At 41.0% G+C, this 22,629-nt stretch overlaps 1 protein-coding gene across 6 annotated transcripts in view; it reads left to right on the forward strand.

Annotated features, from left to right (window-relative positions):
• The window catches only part of EGFLAM (EGF like, fibronectin type III and laminin G domains), a 123,446-nt gene that overhangs the window by 59,927 nt on the left and 40,890 nt on the right, over positions 1 to 22,629 (forward strand). For 4 of the 6 annotated variants that reach the window (XM_065047597.1, XM_065047596.1, XM_065047593.1 and 1 more), the window contains 6 exons: positions 5,418 to 5,527; positions 7,514 to 7,597; positions 9,362 to 9,388; positions 13,913 to 14,030; positions 14,295 to 14,430; positions 20,247 to 20,413. In XM_065047597.1, coding sequence (XP_064903669.1) covers positions 5,489 to 5,527; positions 7,514 to 7,597; positions 9,362 to 9,388; positions 13,913 to 14,030; positions 14,295 to 14,430; positions 20,247 to 20,413 — 571 coding nt within the window. In that variant the 5' untranslated portion in view covers positions 5,418 to 5,488. Of the gene's footprint in view, positions 1 to 5,414; positions 5,528 to 7,513; positions 7,598 to 9,361; positions 9,389 to 13,912; positions 14,031 to 14,294; positions 14,431 to 20,246; positions 20,414 to 22,629 lie in introns of all 6 variants that reach the window. The other 2 variants (XM_065047592.1, XM_065047594.1) reach the window with 1 other exon arrangement.

Here is a 22,629-nt window from a genome sequence, read left to right on the forward strand (position 1 = left end):
CATATATGGGCAGAGGCTGTTGTATGCTCAGTGAGAACCACAACAGAAATTGTACTTGTTTTGATGGAATAAGCTTTTTCACCATTTTTTATATGAGTTGCTTTTGTGAAGCAAAAAATTAAATAATGGTAATTATTTTAAAATGGTAAAATTAACCCCAGCCTAGGGAAACGGCTCATCTATTCTTCAGCTCACCTTGAGAGCTTGTTTTGTGACTTCTTTACTGGTTTAGCAGTTTTTGCAGGAAAGTAAATAAAGTGTTGCCAGCTCAGCATTGTTTATCTACAGCGGAATCCTCAATAACTGCTTGTATTTTATATACTTTTACAATATACAGTCACGTGTAAGAGTGCTTCCCCTTGATTAATGGCTTTCTTTGAATGGGACCAAAGTAATTGCCTCCATTACCAGTTTCATCAAAGAATTTTAGACAATGTCAAAATTTTTGTCTAACAGGTCAGATAGAAGAATGACTGTGTTTGTACAAAATGTGGGATTTTTATTATAAGTTGGCTCCTTGTTTTTATAATGAGAGCTAATGTCCATACCTTTTTAGGCATTTGCAGTTCCAACCGCATAGGACATCTGCATGTGGGATCATCAGTGAGGCAGATCTACAGAATATGTTAAAGTGGTAGATATATTGCACCTCCTTTGTTTACAGATTCTTATCCAGCAGGCTGCAGGGGGTGACAGGCTCCATTGTGGGTTTGCAATGTGCATGGTGCTACCAAATTAACAGAGATTTCTTGCTGAATTTTGAGAAAAGAGGTATTTCTGACCTGAACTGTAGGGGAAACTACAAAAACCCAAAGAGTTTTACCCTCAAAAACTATTTTTATTTCTTATAGTCTAAACATGACCTTTGACATAAAGACATAAATGTTTCAACCAGTTTTAATATCAATTTTTAGTGTGCCTAATACATGATCTGCAAAATCTTGCAAAATACCTCAAGCACATGTTTATCTCAAAAAAATTTGTTAGTAGAACAGCAATATGTATTGCAAAAGTTGTGATCAGCTGGCAAACCATTTCAAAGCCATGTTATCTTCTGCCTCTCAGTGGTATAAACATTGCTTATATCAGATCGCACAGCCACTTCCTTATAGTTGCAAAGGGAACAGTCAGTCCAAAAATGGAAATTTTTTGCTTTCTGCGGGGTTGTGTGAAATTCAGATTCTGGCTACCAGAAATGACTCTCAATCCCCAGATGCGCATCAATAAGCTACAAGGTCAAGAGCAGTGACACTGAACTGTGGGGCTGGCCACACTGCTTGAGATGCTCCTCTGTGCCTTGCCCTTTATACTCCCCAAGAAATAACTCGGTGTGTGGAGCAGGGCTGGCCCGGGTTTTCCTTTTTCTTTTCACTCCTGGTTTGAGCAGGCAGCAGTGTAGACCCTGCAGGGTGAGCACCATGTGCTTGCTCGTCATGCAGTTTTGTCGTGGGAAAGGATGCAGTGGTACAGCGAGCAGATCCTGTGCAGCCCCGAAACCATCGCTTGACTGCTGAGCATCATCTGAGTCTGCCCATGAAGACAGTGCCAGGTGTTGCTGGAGCTTATACCTGGTTCCCAAGCATGTCTCTTGCCTCTGTCTTTGTAGTGTTAAGGAATTCCCTTACTTTTAGGGAGAATTAAACAAGGGTGGTGGAGATATCAACATCTCTGGCTCCATGCTCTCATTTTCCATGGCTAAAGTTAGTATTTACTCCTCCAGTGGTAATCTATAAGCCAATGTATCTGAGGTCGGTGTTTGGCTTTCTGTATCTCTTTCATCATCTGTGAACTGGAGAGAATAGTGTTTAGTAGGACTGGGTAAATAATTTATGGTGTAGCTCTCTGTTAAACAGATATTGCCTCTCTGTTTACAGATAGTCTGCAAATGGAGTGTGGTTTTTTCAAATTTGTTTGTTCCAAATTATTCAGCAAATACTTTATGTAAATAATTTTATTGGGCTATAGTGCATTTAGAATATGAATTTGAAACGTGCCTTATATTTGTCATTGCTGGTTAAAATTTTTATTTCAGCAACTACGCTTCCCAACAAAGTTGTCTTATAGAGTCACCCCAAGAAGTAATACAAGGATGGCATAAATATGTTAAGAATTAATGTTTAGGGGGTATTTTTTTTCCTTTACTATTGTTGCAGCTGTAATACTAATCTGCCTCACTGGATATTGTGAAGATTGGAAGGGTGTTTTTTGAATGTGAAATGCTGCCTAAGTAGACAGTGACATTCCACCCCCGGCAGCTCTTTCCTTCTTCTCCTTTCAGTAGCAGGTAGTATGTGGTGGTGTATGGTACAACTACTGCTGAATATAGGGCAGGAACTGAGCAAGCACAAGGTGGTACTCTGCTGTGCTCAGCACCCCTGAACCAAGCAGGGAACCATGAGACTAAGTCTGTGCTATAATAATAAAGAAAATGTTTGAGGGTCCAGAAAGCAAGTAGCATGGCATGGTTTAGCTCTTATCTGTATGGCTGAACTCCTTTCCTTCCCAAAAGATGTCCGTACTGACTTAGGGGCATGGTTTGTGAACTGTGCTATGTTCCAAACCATGCCTGGGAGACTTTCCTGGGAGGTTGAACCTGTGCCACAGACTGTACAGGCACTATGGATGTGTGAATGTCCTTGTCTTTGGGTGCGGGGTAGTTTCCAGCATCTCAGGAACATGAGCTTATAGGTTGCTCCATGGCATTGCTCAAAGTAGTAGGTGGTTATTTGTTTATGGGAGGATCCACTTAGGATGTGCTTAGCCTCTCCATGCTGGGAATTTTTTTAGGGGAGAGTGGCTGAAGCTTTAGGTGTAGGGACAAAATGGTGGGAGAAGTTAGCGTCTCTTAAACTGATTTTATATTTTTCCTTGAATGATTCCACCTAGCACTGCCCAGGATTTCTTTTGGCCTTGAAGAGAAATAAATAAATAAAAAGAAGTGCAAAACACGAAATCATCAGTGTTAAACAAGAAGCGTGGAGCCCGACTGGCCACACTTGCTTACTCAAATTAAGAAACACAAACCAAAAAGTTTCCAGCAGTGGAAAAATGCAGGGTCAATTAGAAATGAACCACAATATCAGTTCTGCTCTTATTTTAAATACTCAGGTATTGATGCTGATAGATACTGTGCAGAATTTGTGACCTATTAAGTTTTGTATTTAGCTTCAAATCAAATATGTTGGTGGACGTGACAAGTATAAATCTGATGTAGGCTTGCTTCATAGTTAAAAATTACCTTTACAGTAGCTTGTTTTCACTCGATATTTTGTCAGAGGTAGTGGAAAAAAAGGAGGGGGAAAAAAGGGTTTTCTTAGCCATTACTTAAAATTTTCATAGCTAAGGGCATGTGAAAACCTAAATATAGTAAAACTTAAAAATGAAGTTGTTTTTAAAGTGTTTGAATCAGTTCTCTGTTGCAGTTTTTCATTGGGTGGGTTTGATTTCAAGAGGACAAACATTGGTGGTTTGGTGAATTTGTGTTAAAAATCTTGCTTGGATTACAGTATCACAGTATGTTTGGGATTGGAAGGGACCTCAGAAGATCATCTAGTTCAATCTCCCTGCTGGAGCAGGAACACCTAGGTGAGGTCGCACAGGAACATGTCCAGGCTGGTTTTGAATGTCTCCAGAGAAGGAGACTCCACAACCTCCCTGGGCAGCCTGTTCCAGTGCTCTGTCACCTTCACTGAGAAGAAGTTTTTTCTCAAATTTAAGTGGAACCTCTTGTGTTCCAGCTTGATCCCATTACCCCTTGTCCTATTATTGTTTGCCACCGAGAAGAGCCTGACTCCATCCTCATGGCACTCACCCTTTATATATTTATAAACATTAATAAGGTCACCCCTCAGTCTCCTCTTCTCCATGCTAAAGAGACCCAGCTCCCTCACCCTTTCTTCATAAGGGAGGTGCTCCACTCCCTTAATCATGTTTGTTGCCCTACACTGGACCCTCTCCAGCAGTTCCCTGTCCTTCTTGAACTGAGGGGCCCAGAACTGGACACAATATTCTAGATGGGGTCTCACCAGGGCAGAGTAGAGAGGAAGGAGGACCTCTCTTGACCTACTAACCACCCCACTTGTAATACACCCCAGGATGCCATTGGCCTTCCTGGCCACAAGGGTACAGTGCTGGCTCATGGTCATCCTGTTGTCCACCAGGACCCCCAGGTCCCTTTCCCCTACACTGCTCTCTAATATGTAATTTCCCAACCTATACTGGAACCTGGGGTTGTTCCTGCCCAGATGCAGGACTCTACACTTGCCCTTGTTAAATTTCATTAGGTTATTCCCCGCCCAACTCTCCAGCCTGTCCAGGTCCCGCTGGATGGCAGCACAGCCTTCTGGTGTGTCAGCCACTCCTCCCAGCTTGGTGTCATCAGCAAACTTGCTGATAGTACACTCAATTCCCTCGTCCAAATCGTTAATGAATATATTGAATAATATTGGCCCCAGTACTGACCCCTGAGGCACTCCACTAGATACTGGCCTCCAACTAGACTCCGCACCATTGACTACCACTCTCTGGCTTCTCTCCAGAAGACACACACCTCTGCCTGCCCATTTCTCAGACAGTAAATGAAATTGCTACCATGTTACTGGAGACATGGAGCTCAGGATTTCCTTCTCCAAACTTTTTTTACTTGCAGTAGTTGAATAAGCCATTGTACTGAAACACCAACCTGTGCCATGGGAAGAGAAGGAGACAGATAGGTCAGTGAGACCAGTATAGCGAAGTGGAAATGCCCTTCTCCTGTTGCAGCTGGTGAGATACAGCGTTGATCATGGTGGCACCGAGAGTCTGTTCAGGAGCAGGATGGTGGGACAAGATCTGATCACAATAACCTGGGTCCAGAGAGGGGGGGGCAGGAAATGAGGGGTTCTTCATGCTTTTCTCATCAGGCTAGATTTTTTGTCTGAAGTCGTTGTCCTTCCCATCCATAGCTGTCATGCAGGAACTGAGGTTGCAGAGGTTAGTGGTGATTGCTCAGGCGTTTTCTTGGCTTGTGCCAAAGCTGCAAAGAGCTGAGGAGAAGAAGGCATATTTTGGGTTTGGTCTGGTTCTCCTCACACTGGGGTGCTGATGTTGGATGTGGAGCATGGTGTGGGGTAGCAGGTAAGGGAGAGGCTGAAGATGTCCGTGAAGTGTCCTCAGCTGAGCTGATCAACAGCTCCTTGGCACTGAGAGAAGGAATGTCCCCCTTCGCTCCCTCTCTCCTGAGATCCCACTGCTGCCTTGGAGGACAAAGGTAGAGAGAGAAAAGGTACATCCAAGTAAATGAGTAGTGGGCTATGTTTGATAGTTTGTAATGAGGGCAGCACATGTTTATTTTTCTTCAAATACATACCTGCCAGGTGGCTAAAGGAGAGGTTTTACGGCCTGTGGCTTCTTATACAATGTCATTTTGTTTTAAGCAGATAGACTGGGGCCTCCTCTTGATATACTGCTGGATTCACTGAACTGTACAGCGCTTAGTGTGCAATGGAGGATGCCAAAGCAGCATGCGAGCACCATCACAGGATATACAGTAAGTGATCCTCTATGCTGCTAGCAGGGGATTGCAATACCCTACATGGCCTCAGACTGTGCACGTACCATGGTGAAGTAAGCAGGAGAGACCACTCTTGGAACAAACGGTACCATTGCCCAGAAAGTGGTCAAGGGACAGTGGGCTTAGATTGAGCTGTAGCTTTAAGAAATAAGCAGTTAATTTGTTAGAAGCAAACTATGATAGGAATTTGGGTTGGATGCCAAGGGCTTGCAGTGGATATAGATTGCTTTTCTATGTGGTTTTCATACAAGGATCTTGACTCTTCCTACAGCTGATAAAACAGTTGAGCAGTGCAGGTCAATATTACGCTCTGCAAGGGAGGGGAGATGCATGGTGATTGCAGGGCTGTTCAGATCCTTTGACTTGTACTTCCAGCCTGAGTATTGCTTTAGCAGGAATAGTTTTTCCCAGTTACACCTCTAAACTTTCCCAGACTGGCAGCAGTTACAGGGGAAGGAGAGTTTCGTGGTGTCTCTTCCCTGATAGCTACTGTTCTGCATAGCGTATCTGGGAGCCCAGCCACAGCCTTAAATATCAAAAGGGACTTGACTTTGTTTTCCCCTACCTCAGTGGTGAATTTACCCTAAAGAAGTTGTGTAATTTTCCTGTTTTACCCAGAAATTTCATGGGTGAGTATCTGACCCCCTCCAATCTTCTGCCATGTTACCTTCTGCCTTTCGGGCAAAACAGAGTGGCTAGCCTAAGCTAGATACTGTGTTTAAGTGTGCAAGCAGAAAAACAGAGAGCACTAATTTGCCATTCATTCATTTCTGTTAGGTATTGCTTTAACAGGTATTCCCTGGCAATGAAACTCAGTCCCAAAGTGGAAGTTAGTCAGTGAGGAATTAGCAGCACAGATGTGGGAAATCAATTAAGAATTCATTGTTTTGCCCTTCAGCAGAGGACAGCAGTTTTTCTTACCATTTTCTGTGGAAGGATTTGATTTTTCCAGAAAAAAAAAAAAAAAAAATCCAAAATTTGGTTTTGCATAAAAAGGTGGGAGCAGAAAGTTCCTGACTACCTTTATTATTAGTGTGCACTAAAGGAGAAAATTCATGCAACAGGTGTTTCTGGTATGTGTACCCCTTCATCCCATGGACTTGTAAATGACACTAATGCAGCCCAGCTGCAGGGTTGTTTTATTGTTATTAAAGTGGTTCTAGTCTCGGACATTGAGAAGTACTTGCTGTGTCCAGAACCTGCCTCAGCTGGGCTCTGTCTTTGGTTGAGTCCATTCTTGTGTGAAAAAAAAGGTGCAGTGAGTAAGTGGCCTTTCTATAGGTCATGATATTTTTCAAACAGTTGCAATACTTTATAGTCAGAAGTTATAAACAGTTTTCACTGCTCATGCAGTGCATCAAGCATCCAAGCCCTAGTGTGTTTTTAAGCCCTGATATCATGTGTGTCATGATGGTAAAACCTATGACAAACAGCATTGATAGTGCTGTACCCGAACCGTTTTCACTTCGTGTTAGCTTTTGACCCTCTGGCATCTCAGGATCTCTGTGCACAGGAAATCAAACCCTCCCTGGCTCATTAGTCTACAGTACACAGAAAAAGGCATGGAGAGACATTTGTGATACAGCAATTTTTATAATGACATAATCATGTGATGTTGATATCTTCCATATATGAAGTAAAATTACTAACTTGTGCAGGCCAGTCCCACAAATCTTCAGCTGTCCAAGCTGACTGTGCCTGAATGATGCACAATTAAAGTTGTCAGCTCAAGACTCCCCTGAAAGCTAGGCTGTGTTTCACCTTGGTTCAGTGTATACACTATTGTCCTTTGGTCATACTGGCAACTTTTAGCAAAGGTGAAGGGAATGTTAAAGGGCTTTGGGAAAGGTAGGGGATCATAGGTTCAAATGCTGTCTACAATGTGATAATGCACTTGTTTTTGAGTAATTCTGAATCACCGATTTATTGCTTTAACCCATTTGACTATATCTTCTTCCAAAGGTCTTTTACTCAGAGGTTGAAGATGACAAAGCAGTTAAACAGCTCTCGCACGATGTTCCCCTGAGTTTGGATATGCTTAGCATGGTGAGTATTTCTTTTCATCAACAGTCAGAGCACTGGAGCAGAGCTTGCAAGTGGGAACTTGGCTTGCTGCTGGTTTGTGAATTATGCCAAGGATCCAAACCCCAGATCTGCTCTGAGTATTGAGCAAAAGGAAATCACAATGTTTGTCTGTAATCCTGTCCATTTTTTCCTTGTTGTCTGACTAGTTTTAGCATGTAAAGCTGTTGGGACTTACTTGCATCTTTCTACTGCTGACCTTTGGCATCTACTAAAATAGAACTTTTTTATTTTGAGTATGTATTTTCTGTGGACTTCAACACATTGAAAGGGAATTACAAGACTGTGCACAGAGTCACAGTATCAGTGTATGTGTATTGCAGTGTCTGAGACAGGTAAGCGTGTGAGTTAAAAGAGACACAGTTTTCAGTGTATTTTTGTCTCTATGTGAGCCTATAGCCTCCTGAAATATGGAATTTAAAGTTTAATAGCACTGCCTTAGTTGCAATTGTGCAAGTCCATCTCCTAGAAAATTCCCTCAACTTCTGTTTTGTTTTTTTTTTGGTTGGTTGGTTGTGTGTGGTGTTTTTTTTTGTTTGTTTTTGTTTTTGTTTTTTTTTTTCTTGAAAGCACCACTCCTTGTTTCCCATTTCCTCCCTTTCCTTTAGTTCCGTTTTCTCTTTTATCACTCATTTGCTTTCTTACTTTGCTTTATTTCAATCTCCCCTTCTCTTTCCTCCTTCCATTTTTCTGTCTCATTTCCCCTTCCTTTTCCATTTGCAAATCAACACCGCTCATCCTTTTCAGCTGCACAGCTGAGCAATTAGTCCTGAGATTAAAGCAATTCCTCTGTGCTTCTGGATGGTTTAAATACTGTCAGCGTTTAAAGGGTATTCTCAAAACATGCTGCTGCTTCCACAGTGTGGAGAAGTTACTTTTTGAGTTCAGCAAGACAGAAATAGAGATTTTCAATCCTCTGCTTGGGCAGAAAGTGTAGGAGTATTGCAGGCTGGGTGCTGTAAGGGAAGGACTTTCATACCATGCTCTGCAAAGGGCAGTCTGTCCATGAGACAGCTATGTTACCAGCACAGGAAAAAAAGGCTTACATATGTTCACAGAGGAATGTTGCAGGCTTTACAATCTTTATTTGGTGATCTGTTTTCACAATTCTTTTTTTTTTTCTTCCTTATACTCTTCTTAATTTTCCTTAATTTCCTCAACCTTCCTTCAGCATCCCCGCCTGGTGTTCAATGTGTTCAATGGCTTGCATTCACTGATGTTTCCTCATCTCTGCTTGGTAGTGCTCAGAAACCTTCTTTGGGAGAAGTGTAAATGAGAGGGATGCTCAGGTTCCCTGCAGTTTTCATCACTCTCGTTGCCAGTTCTGACTCCTGCAGGTTTCTGGGATCATGGCAAATGAAATAAGCCTGTTGCTGAGGTTATATTATTTCTTTACTTATGCATTATTTTCTCCCTTCTGATCTTTATCTCTGTATTCCTCACTTGCTGCCTTTTTTTTCCTCCCTGAAAAACCATTCTTCCTAATAGTGCCAACTAACATCAAACAGCACATAGGTTTTTTTATCTTAATCATGACAGCAGTAATTCTTAGTCACGGGGAGAATAGAGTCTGTGTCCCCGTATTCACACACATGGATAATAGCCACATAGTCTACTATATGCTGCCACATTGGCCTTGATTTAATTCTCTAACCTGTTATTTATGTGGTTTTGCATCACTTTTTAGTATGTTACTTCATTAACAAGTCCTATTTCGCTTTTTCCCAGGGTCAACTTGAAGGACAAGCAATTTTTGTAAGTATTGCTTGATGTGAAACTTGGTCGTGCCTGTGTTTTACAATGAAATTTAATGTTTCTGGCCTGGTCTTTCCACAGCTTCACACACAGAAGTTGATCTCAAATGTTGATTCTACTTGGCACTTATGCAGGATCTTTTGTAGTCAAAATGTTACAAATAGTAGCTGAATCTCAAAATCTAGAGACGAAAAAGACAGACACGAGTAGCTTCTCCCTTTTTAGCAATGGATAATTTTTTCTATTGTTCATCAAATGTGTTTATGAATGGCTTGTTTTGCTGGAGGAAGTTTGTGTAAAAAATGAGCTATATCCAGGCAGTGAGGACTTACAGGGGACAGGGCAGACACAGAGTGACAGGGAAGAACAAAACAGTCTGGCAGTGGGAGAGGGGACAGAGAGGAAAAACCTGAGCCAGACTTGCAAAAGCCTAGGAGGAAGAAGGCAGGAAGAGACCAGCCACAAAATGCTCCGGAGGAAGGAGGGGGAGGCGAACAACTGTATAAAACAGGTTTGAAAGAAATACCAACTCTCTTAATGGCTTTGCAGCTGGTGAATTATTCAGAATAATTATTTCCAGTCATGCACTCAGTCCAGTCTGTTTCCTATGAGCAGTAAACAGATCAGGCGTTTTGTGAGGGGCGAAACAATGAGGAGGTGCTTGGGTTTGGGAAGGATGAAGGCAGTGATTTCAGTGTTTAACTGAAGTCTCTAACATCAGGAACCTCCTGCAAACTTTTTTTTCTCTGAGGTCTGTTCTAGGAATGAAGGAATCCCACAAAGTTGGTGGATCTCACGTAACTTTCATGGTTTGAGTTAAGGGAACTTTGGCTGGACTGTCAGAATCTGATGTTCAGATGAGACCTCAGGATGCACTTGAACCAGGACTATCTGGTTTGATTGCAGCTGAGCTGAGTCTGGATTATGACATTTTAGAGTTGAAATTCCATGCTGGGCCCTTTCTTTCTGCTGATAAAAATAACACTTCTGAGGAGTACTTGTGGAGAAGTATGACTGACTGGGATTAATCAGCTCCCAGCTGTCATTAATCCTCAGGAAGTCATGTTCTAGCTGAACTGTTTTCGGTCATATTCATACCAAACTCAACAGAAATCTGCAAGAGTTTTGTGGTTAAGTGTGCACAATTTGTGTTTCCATCCCTAAGCCTCCTCTGCTGGAGCTGGGTACGACCCTGCTGCTTTCTTAGAGGCTTCTCTGGACCATCTGTGACTGACAGAGCAAGAGCTGAACTGGGTCACCTGTTTCTGTGTATGTGCGTGTGTGCATGTGCCTGTGCATTACCAAAGTTGATAATCTATTATAGTTGTATTATGTCATCTTATAATAGAGAGCATGTTCATTGAGAGCAGCCAGGAGAAGTGCAGATGCAGTACAACTTAATATGGCAGTTGTTCTACTGGGCATAACATTCATGAAGTTAAGCATAAATATTTAAAAAAATAGAAAGCAAGAAAAATTAGCAGGCTTTAGAGGTGGCAGCTTTTAGGTCAGGCACAGAGCCCTGGAAAGCAGTAGTGCTCCCTATCAAATCACCAGTACAAACTGGGGAGTGACCAGCTGAGACCAGTAGTGCAGGGAAGGAGTTGTCAAGGGATCAAGTGTCGTTAAACCTGGCTCAGTTTCTGCAGCTGTGCTGTTATCAAGTTTCTTTTGTTTGTTTGTTAGTTTGTTTTTTTTGGTGTTTGCTCTTTTTTTTTTTTTTTTTTTTTTTTTTTAAATTAAACCAAATCAAAACAGAGAAGAGATCTTCTTTGGAAAATAATTTATAATCCATGTTTCTGTGAGTCATCTTACTGTGCAGGCTCACAAACAATTCAGCACACTTGGGCGGAGGGCAAGCTGTGTGGCAGGGAAGGGTATATGGTTTCTATGTACACCTGACTCCTCTACCACAGGAAAGGCATCGTGTTGCTTCACCCCATTCAGGAATGTGAGACTGTAATGAAAATAACAAATGTAATTTTGCAGGGTTTTAGCAAGAGTGTTGTGTAAGAGAAGAAAGTGAGGTTGGTGGGCAGTAAAGCCTCATTGGCAATGTAATGTCCAGTTTGGGGTATCATTTTTCAAAATATAGAGGCAATCCAAGCAGGGAGAAAGACTACAGAAATTATGGGGAGCTAACTCTTTCACATACCACCTAAATTCCTTAGCTCTGGGGCCATTATCTTTCTTCTGGGATGGAGAAGCTTGGGTTTAAGACCCTTCTCCCAAATACATGCAAAAAGAGAGATTAAATATGTACTCTCAGGCCCATGGACAGCGGGGTACAAGGAAAGGTGTTTCTTCTCCAGAATCTCATTTGAAAGTGTTCTAGTGTGTTGTGGGTATTCCCTAAGATTGCCATGAGTCAGGTTAGCTTGATAATGTTCTGAGTCTTTACCTATTCACCAATGTCTTGATCCTAGAAGGTTACAAGACACTTGATCTCAAAGATACTATATGTCCAACAGCTGTGATCATGGAGATGTCATTGTCAGAAGAAAGCAGCAGATAGCCATGTGTGTAAGGCAAGAGGGCACCTTGCTGAGGTTTGAAGGGTACATATGTTGAACTTTAAAGCTAAGTAGATATTAGGACTTTGATCTTAATTGGACTTGTAGTCAATGAGATTTGTTCTGCTTGGTTTATTGTAGACTTGAGTCTGGAAGTAATAATATGAGGCAAGTACATCAATATCCCAATCTCTGCAGCAGCCAAGTTCCTGAATAGTGTGAAAGCAATAAGACATATAATGAAGGACTTTTTCTCATAAGGATGCATGTAATAAAGCAGGATGCTGGCAGGAAAAAATGCACACAGTTTAAATACAGACAGACAGTATTTATGGCATAGAGGATGGAATGGCAGGAGCAGGATCATCAGTGCTGTTTTTGGGAGGAGATGCTGGGTTTTCAGCAACTGGCTTTTCAGATCACATTTTGAAAGAACTCAGTCTCTCAGCTGCAAGACTGAAATACTCAGGTAAATCATATTATAGAATCACAGAACGGTTTGGGTTTGAAGGGCCCTAACTGATCATCTAGTTCCAACACCCCTGCCATTGTGAAGAATTTCTTCCTTATATCTAATTTAAATCAACCCTCTTCCAGTTTAAAGCCACTAAATCTTTTGGTGTGAGTGTTCTTGCTGTCTCTCTCTGGGCAGTTACTTTTCCAGCATTGTTATCCTCTCTCTCAGATGAATCCAAATCATTCAAACAGATCATGAGTGAATGATGGAAAAACAGGATAATGGTCACGTGGTCCGTGTTAATAGGAAATCAGTGATGGAGCTCCAAAACTGTGGTTAGAGAGAAGACAGATGGCAGAGTGTTGCCAGACAATGTTGTAGTAATAACGTAAGTTCCCCAAAGAATAGAGAAAGTTTTTCCAAAAGACAGTCATAAGGAAATTTAGCAGTTAATAAAATTTTGGGATTGTTTACTATTTTTACTGCAACTGGAAATGCAGATTTAAGGTCTGTTCCAGCATGAAGAGAAAGGAGATTTCTGCATTTTCACATGCACTGTGAATAATGTTTTTAATATCAGAAAATGAAAAACAGAAGAAAAATCCCTGCAAAAGAGTTTTTTGTGTTTTTTTCCACACCAAAACAGTCTGTGGTGTAGATCTCAGTATCTCTGTTTACTTGTATATGCTGTCAGAATTTATAAATCTGGAATTTGCATCTCTCTACAGATAGGCTGCAGTAAAGAATTCTGAATTTCCATAATAATGTACACAGCGTCCATTAAAGATCAGATCTAAATTTCTGAAATTGATCCATGATATGTCCACCCAAACAGTGATAAAATGGTTTGGTGACATTTGCTAATTTCTGGGAGATTTGAGCAGGCTCCTCTGAACAGTATTCAGCAGCACAAGCTCTTCAAGTGGAGGTCTACATGGCCTCCCTTATAGTAGTTGTCTGTGGGTTGCTCTTTCTGTGTTTATGTCAGAAGGACAAATAAGGGAAATACTTCAGGTCACAACAGTTAGCTAGATTAGGAAAACTGTGAGAGGTAATGGGACTGGTTTCTGCTCCATGAGAAATGAAATATTATCAGTTCACACTGCAGCAACTTGCTTCTTTCTCAGGAGTTTCTACAGTTTCTGGATTTAAAAGAAAAACAAAGAAACTAATAAACAAACAAAAACAAACTATTAAAAAAATAAAAATGCACCAAACTGATACCAAATGTCAGCAATAGGCTCAAGGGAGGGAATAGTATGTGACTTTGACTTCGCCAACAAATGCACACAGTCTGCAACCTTGTGAGTTACACTGAGAAATGGGCCCAGGTCATCCCTGTGGATTCCCCTGGGGTGAAGCTGCAGCTTGAGAGGAAACATGTGGTGCTGTGTTTGTGTTTGTTGCTTCTGAGCTGGACTGGGGACAATCCTCCTAGGAGGTTACATGGAAAATACTGTCTAAGATCCATGAATCCCAGCTCACAGTGTTGTCTCCAGTTACGTGGAACAGATTTCACAATGTTCTTATCTTCTGCTCTCTTGACTCTTGTAGGAAGTTGTTATCGGTGACCTAAAGCCAGGCACTCCTCACCGCGTTAGCGTTGGAGCATACGGCTGGGCAGGGAAAGGACGACCCAGCATGCCCAGAGACGTGACAACCTTATCCCAAGGTAACACTGCACACATGGCTTTCTCCTGTGAAAATGCCAGGGCACATATCTGTAACGCAGCAGGTCACTTGCACCCCAATCTCTGTCATGTGCAGTATTATAATATTTTACTATTACTTTTCCACAAGTGTGGGGCATTGGAGGGGCAAGAGTTGAGGGGAGGAGTCTATGACTTTGATTCCCAAGTCTGTGGGTACTGGGTTATTTTGTGTATTAGTCCATCAGCTGCTCTAATGCTATTCCTTTGCATTTCTTCTGGCTTAGATAAGTGCATGCCCCCTGCGCCACCCTATCAGCCTCAGATTGTGGTAGTTTCTGATTCAGAAGTTGCATTGTCCTGGAAGCCTGGAGTGAGTGAAGGAAGTTCTCCCATCCAGTACTACGTGGTGGAGTTTATCAGGCAAGTTGGCCAGTGAAGTCTGAATTTCAGTGTTTGTGCAGTAGAGAGTTTTTTTGCTTAAACTGCACTACTAAACTGCGTATAGAGTCTTCTTATGATTTATTTACTTATTGTGTATAGTACACTTAGTTTTCTTTTCAATGCATTACCATGAAAATTTAAAGACAAAACTAGAAATAATCTAATTTTTTATAAAATCACCAATAATTCATACCTTCCAATTGAAGAAAATAAGGTCTAATTTGATCTGTTCCCTCTCATAAAGGAATGGGTGAATGAAGTTTTAAGTTTCTCCTGTCATCAAACACAGAGAACAGTGTGTGGCAGAGCAGTTCCCTTGAGCAGGAGTACCTTGGGCTGCTATAAGAAATAATCCACAAACTGCAAACTCATATGTTAGGCAGTTTTACCTGGCGAAAGTCTTTTGGGTCTGGAGCTTGCAGGACTCAGACTTGTTTTGCTGTCCTAATGCTAATCAAGTTTAAATGAAACACTGACCTTACCGTTTAGATTTTTCGGGGGAAGGTGGACTGTTGGTGTTTTGTTTGTTTGTTTGTTTTTCTTTTATGTTGCACTCTGTAAAATTTGCAGTAATAGAACTGAACTGTGAAAAGTTGCCAATCAGGTTGCTTTTATAAGATGCATATATAGGGTCAGGAGAATTGCTTCTTTAACTACTCTGAGCTGTAAATGTGAAAAAAAATTGTTCTCCAGAAAAACACAGTAATTTTTTAAAATAATAATTATTAAAACAGACAGAAAGATCTATTGGTTTTCAGTACTGAAAGTCTGGTTACAATCTAGAAGAAATTGATATAATGAAAAGAATTCCCAGGCTGAAAGCCTGCTTGTGAACTTATGTTGCAGTTTTGTGTTTGAATCAAAATGCTCCATATTTAGTGGGAAACCATACAATGTTCATTGTATTGGGAGACAGGACATGATGGCTGAAGATACGTTGCGGCCATCATGTAAACTCTACTGTAGCATTACTATGGAATTTCTCCAGTATCTATTTTTTGAGCACAATAGTTATCTGAACCCTTATCTCTTCTCCCCATATCTTCAAGCTTGTTAGCTTGGTGGATGGGGAAGGGATTTTCTTGGGTTCTGGTTGACTGCACTTGTGCCCCCGTGCTTTTGCTGGAAGCTGGATCCTGCAGGTTTACGTACACCTCTTCATAGCACTGGGAAACTGCTAATGGAAGAAGTGAGCACCATCATCTCCCATCTGACACACTGAAAGTGCACCCTTGAATGCTTTTGTTCAGCCAGGGAGTGGAAAGCTGCCTTCACTGCTGAAGTCAAAAGATGAGAGTAATTGAAATTTCAGTGTTTCATTGTTTTCAGACTTAAGGAAAGAATTTGATAACAGCACAATGTTTGGATTACACTGTTTAGTTTGAGGTTTAAAGCTAAGATGGAAGTGTATTTGTTAATTTTGGGATTGTGCTCTCTTAGACTTGGAAACTTGATTATATATTGGGAGAAAGTTCAATGAGCCACAAGCCCTAACAGCAGTTAGAGGTAAAGATTTAACTTTAAGCTTCGTTGTCTTTTGCTGCATATAGTTCTAATTACTATAAAATATATTAACATGAGTTAAAGCTGTTCAATTAAACCAATATAAAACCAAAACAAAACAGTGCAAGTAAATTTATAATTAAATCCTCTTATGTAAAAGAAATAGAATATTATCCTGTGCTTTTGCAAAATTAATGACTTTATTATGCAAATCTGTAATTTCTCTTGGGTGAAGCAAAAACCTTTAAACTATGACACTGTTTACATCATTTCAGTTCTCTTAGAACTAACTTTATGGCTTTAACCCTAGAAGAGCCACGCTGGAAGACTGAGATGAGGGAAAAATAGTCATTTCATTTTCTCAGCTCTGATATTGGGGATTAAAACCTCATGAAAATTCACTACATATTAGTTGTTTGCATATATCAGAATCTAATTGGAACCAGAGCTAATCTGCAGTCTGTTTTTGCTTGGGGTCTAAATTTGGGCCTTAATTTAGGCACTTTCATGGGTTTATTGGGGAACATTTTTGTTTGCTGTATGCAGTGGAGGGCTGAAGATGGTTTCAACTGTAGGATGAGCTGGTCTAACTCAGGCTCTGCTCTGCTGTTGACTGTAAGAGGCCACTAAGGAGACCGTAATCCCAACTTGGCTAAATACTGGAAAGCAGGAGGGCAAATCTAGGCCCACTGGTCATGGCACAGTTCATAGGGAATGTGTGAAAGAATATGCTAAACTCAAAATAGCTAATGGTGTCTGTGAAAGCTTGCAGGCTCATTGTAAATAGTTTGTTGATTTATGCTGAGAAATGGTTTATTACGAATGGTATTCTTATGAAAGCTTCTAAAGTGAGACCCTGGACTTAAACATACTATCATAGCATCATCACATCATAGAATGCCCTGAGCTGGAAGGGACCCACAAGGATCAGAGTCCAACTCCTGTCCCTGCACATGACAACTCCACAGTTCACCCCATGTGTCTGAGGACGTTTGTCCAGTATCTTCTTGAACACTGTCAGGCTTGGGGCCGTGACACCTCCCTGGGGAGCCTGTTCCCGTGCTCCACCACCCTCTGGGGGAAAAACCTTTTCCTAATGTCTAACCTAAACCTCCCCTGGCACATCTTCCTGCTGTTGCCCCCCCCAGAAAGGTTTATCCCTGAATCCATTCCCTATTGAATGATCTGTCCCTGATGCTGTACTGAACTGTGCAGTCATATTCAGTTTTTTTTGCAAGGAGCCTGAAACAACAGATCTGACCAATGAGACACCTCCTAATGCCCAACAAAAGTAACTTTAATACTGTTTTCCTGATTAATGTATTAAACAGATACATCTGCCGCAACATTTACCTCACTGTTTGTGGAAGTTAAATCCTTGAAAAGGAAATTAATGAAGAAAGAGAGTGGAAGATGTGGAAATTAGGGAAGAAGTGCTTAACAATTTTAGACAGCATCAGAATAATATTTAACAAAAGAATGAGGTTAGAAAATTGTCTACTTTTCCTTTTCTCAGAGTCAACCTGGCATATTGGTTGATATATTTTGTATAAAGTGTCACAATAAAACTAAATAATAATAATTACTAAAAATAGTACCCTGTAGTGTGTTATTTTCTACAATTACTATTTTCCATAGCAGATAAGAATGCATTGTACACCATATTTATTATTTCTAAGAATATTAAAAAATAATGTAGGGATGAATTTGCCACTTGAGATGAGAGCAATCAAAAACCTTATAAAAATTTGATTTCTAGCAGGTGCTTCACTCATAAATCATTTTCAGATGATTTTAAGAAGAAGTTCAAATGAGTATAAAATTGTTCTTTACATCAGAAATATTTCCTTTCTTAAGTTGAATCAGTCCCCAGGTTACAACGTAAAGCAATAATCCAAATGTTTGAGTACGTTTGGGTCAGAATTCTGCCCTTAATTTATATTCATGCAGTCCTATTGACTTTGCATGTATGTTTATTATCTTAAAAATGCTCTGACTTTGTCACAGGCCAGATCCTTACTACATGGCATTTCTGTGTTGGATATACACAGGTGTAACTTCGAGAGCAGAAAGTGCCCATGGAATTTGTCTGGTCTCCCTGTGCACAGATAAAACGTCTGGAGGGGCCCTAGAGGTCTCAGCTAGAGACAGAGAGACCTGTGCCATACCCGGAAATGTAGCACTGCAAAAAGATGGGAAAAGTGGCATCAAAATGACCCCCTCTGATGTAAGAGCTGACACAAACTGAAATTTTATGCACAAAGGACCATGGAGACAGTTTTCAACAAAATGTTCACAGCTTAGAAAACATGGGAGCTGGCTGTCCCTGGACACAGTCACCAGCTGAGTTTGTTGTGTTCCTCTCCCCATCTGTTTGCCATTTTTTCATCTTGTACCGATTTGCTTGTACAGGGAGCATTCTGGAGAAATAGCAAAGGTCAAGTGATAAATCTCCCTCTTTCCTTCAGCTGCAGATACTTAAGGGTCTGCAGGCATTTCCATTAATATTCACTTCTGCAGAGGATATCCTGCAAAAGACAGTGGAGTTGAAGGCTAGCCTACAGTTTGTGTTATCTCCTAAATCTTTGTAGGGTCCAGTACCTGGTTTGAGTCGATTTATTAGACATATGTTTTCATTTGGGTGCAGGCATCAGCAGGGTCTGGTGCAAAGGGACTGGTATGGCAGCTCTAGAGCTAGCAGGAATTCCTTGGGCTGGAATGAGAGCCAAAAAAAGATACTCCAAAGAGAGCAAGGAAGCAGTGTTAAGAGCTTTCATTTGGAAAACACTATATGTTTTCATTTTGGCCCAGGCATCAAAAGCTCAGAGAAGGGAAACAATGAAAGAGTAGCCAAAATAAATGCCCTCCTGTCTACCAGGAAATGGTGGTGGAGGGTGACTTAAGATGGTCTGTTTTGCTGTCATTACATCTTCTGCATTTGTCTGATTTTATTTTTAGTGAGCCAACAAAATATTAACACCCGGTGTGCCTTCATGCATAGGAGCAGGGCAGCTGGGAGCTGCTGCTTTCTCGCAGCATTTGCCCTGCTGGCATAAAGCAATGAAACCTCAGTGATCAATAAATCTTGTATTGACTGGTAAAAGAAAACATACATTAACTTTGGCATTTCCTTCCAGCTGCAAATAAACACATACAGAACCCTTGGCTTGTGCTATAATTTTCATTGCAAGACTGTTGGAGACGTTTGCAGCTAGTCCTGTGTAAACATTGGTAGATTCAGGGAGCACTTGGAGGTTATTTCCTGTAATAAATATCACAAGGACATCTTAGAAAAGGACACTGGAATAATTTTCTCTGAAAGTAATTTTTGTTCCTATTTTCTTTCATAGGTTTCCTCATGTTTACATTTTTATTTTGTTTGTATTGCTTACCTTCTCACTCCTTTGTCTCTTTGATAGGAAGAGACTACTTTTAGAGAGAGTGGATATAGTGTGAAAGCATCAGAATACTTGAATATTTGAAGCAGCCCCCCCCTTTCCGAAGTCCCTCTGCGTATGAACATCAGCATTGAGACCAAACTGCCATGTGAATGGTTGTACTGATTTCAAATGGATTATAGCACACTTCAAGCATTTATTGGCAGTTCACTTCCAGTATGAATCAGGAGTTAACCAGACATTGTCCAAAGGCAGACATAGGAATTATGTTACAAAATCCACATACATAGACCAGGTTCTCTGAACTATTGTTCTGGGTTTTTTTTTGTTATTTTTTGCTTGTTTGTTTGTTTTGTAGTGTGTGTTTGTTTTCTGAAGTGAAATTGGATCCAGATTATCCAGTGTGGGTGGATTGTGAGATCAAATGTTAGATTCTCATCCTCCTAGTATTTGTATATGTTTGAAGAGACTTAGTGACATTACAGCACAAACTCCTAGTAGTAAACCAGGATCTTTTCCTCTATTGCAAAGTATACAGCCAAACAGGGCATCAGGAACTGCCAGAAATGCGTCTCCACCTGAAAACCGTGAACCCAAAATCCATGAAAACAGATAAACAAAACTTGATTTGTCAAATTGTCCTCTAAACCTCCTCCTTGGCTGTATAAGGAAAATCAGAGTATTGTTTTTGTCTCACTGTGTAGTTTTGATATCACAGGCTTCACAGCTTAGTAATGTTTGCACAGTCTGGCCCCTTAAGAGTGAAGGATTTCAGTGATGATTTAGCAGGCTTATATCTCATTTATTTGTGCTTTTCCCAGGGAAGTTTAAAGGCAATTAATTTTTACAGCCAGCTTTAATTATTTATGATCTTGGCTTTTTTTGATCCTGAAGGCCAGACCTTGACAGCAATTGGACAGTAATAAGAGAGCAGATCCAGATGGAGTCCATGGTTCTCAAGGGACTTCTCCCAAACACCAAGTATCAGTTTGCCGTCAGAGCAGCAAACTCCTATGGATCGAGCCCCGCCAGTGCACCAAGTGATGTCATTCGAACATTCCGTGAGTAGAAATGCCTTTTTGTAATTAAAGCCACATAAAAATAAAGTATATCTGTAATTAAAGCATATTGGGGTGACCTGTGGAATGCTTCTGGTGGAAAGGATCACTCTCCAAGCACAGGCAGCCCCTGTTTGACACGTCTTGGTCCTGTCTGTGGAGCTTGCAGCATCCTGTGAAAGTCAAGCCACAAGCAAAGATTTGAAAAGCTCCACGGAGAAGCACCTTTATGCTATTTCTCTGCTCTGTAGATCATTGCCAGATATTTTTGAATCACTGCTTACTGACTTTTACGCTGGCTTCATGCAGAATTGATAAGTGAATATTGTGTGGAGAAATGAGAGAGACAAGTCTGTTGTTCACCTTTCTTTATGTTCTTGGAAACTGAACTGTAAATATTACATTTATAATTGAAAGAACTCAGAAAGACCAAAGCAAATCTGTATTATTTTCTGAAGATTAAGGCACTTAAACTATTAGGAACAGTCATGAAAATAATGATATAAACAAACAAGCATCTCTTTTTGATCAGAAGCTGCATAGTTGAAAGTGCATTCATCAGAACTTGTTAACAATTGTATTCACATTTGTCTAACAATGTAGGCCATGCACATTGCAATAAGAGGTAGGTCCTGCACACAACTTCTGATGTCCTTCCTTGAGATGTAATCCTCTGTCAGTGCTCATGTCTCTGTGGGCTGACTTTGAGGTGCTGTTTCTTCTCATCACCCCCAAAGTCATAGCTGTGTGTGAAAATCTAAACCAACATGATGCAGAACACATTGAGATTCATGCAAATCACATCTCTTGCACAGCAAAAACCCAGTGTCACAAAGAGAGTCAATGCAGGAAGCAGATCCAAGGCTGGCAGGGTATGGGCACTAACTGAGATGTATCCTTAATGTGCCAAACTTGTTTAAATGTTGTCGGTACTTCTAAGTTCTGGTTTTGAAGGCATTTATAGGGGACAGAATACCATGCAAGAAAATGCCTGGATATAATTATAGCGGATTAATGATCTATAAAAAAGAACAACCAAACTGACTTCTTTTCTCACCTGCATGCTCAATTGCAAATCATCTTTAGTTAACAGGTAGAAAATGAGCAACTGATATTCAGGTAGGAGTGTGAGCTCTGCAAGAAGAATTTGCATGCTGCGGAAATGAGGACCACATCCACCAGTTTAACCTGCTAAGGACTTATTTCTAAACTGCTTCCCTATCTCAGAATTCCTTCTTTTCATTGACTCTTCTATGGCAGTTACCATTTTTTCCCCTCTGTCATAAATTCAGTCCCATGAGCAGTTTGCATGAAGTTTGTTATGACTGCTGAACTCATAAGTTCAACCTGAAGCAAATGTTTGTGAAAACTACAAAGGTGTGGCGTGCTCTGTGGTTCCTTGGCCCCGGGATCCTCAAGGGCCAGCTCCTGTTGCCTCAAACACGCTTGTGTGCTCCTTGGTATCCTGTTTATCTTTGGATGTGAATAGCTACATTCTTTGGTCAGAAGAGATCAAGTTTTTTAGCTTTGTTAATCAGGGTGGAGTAGTCTTCATGCTGTGCTTATTACTGTGGCACTCTGGGGTAGCCGCTTTGCCTTTGGAAACCACCTGTTCTGCAGAGACCTGTCAAGATAGCTCTAAAACATAGATTTTGGTGAGTAGAGCTTGGAATCAAATTCATGCCTGATGTTTATAAACATCGATTTCTAGAGAGGTTCATAGGGGACATGAGCTTTGTGCCTGGATCAGATCTGAAAATTGAATATATTATGTATGTTGCACTGCTCTCTGAATAGGCTCAAAAACTCTGTGCCAGTCCCTGGTGGGCACTGTGGTTGAAAGGCTGGTCTCCCTGCACCAGGGGGCTGGCAATGTTTCAGGAAGACCCTCGTGAGAGTGCAGATCTCCCACAGCCTGGGCCCATGTCATGTCCGTGATGTGCTCCAGCCCTGCACCCGGCCACTTGTACTTCAGGCTACTTCAGCAAACTCTGGGTCATTTGGCAAATGCAAATGTTGTTCTTTTGCCAGTCTGCTCTTAGTTTCCAGGGTGGATTTTGCAAATAGGCTTAAAACTCAATATAGCCACTATCCGTGAAAACCTGTGTTATATTTTGGATACCTGTCTTCATAACAACCATTTTTTTGCAGAGCAAGGAGTGGTGTTCAAAGACAGCAAAATTTGCATGCTTTCAGAAATAAGTTTTGTGACTTTCTGG

This window comes from Columba livia, chromosome Z, assembly GCF_036013475.1.
Source record: "Columba livia isolate bColLiv1 breed racing homer chromosome Z, bColLiv1.pat.W.v2, whole genome shotgun sequence".
NCBI classification, from domain to species: Eukaryota; Metazoa; Chordata; class Aves; order Columbiformes; family Columbidae; genus Columba; species Columba livia.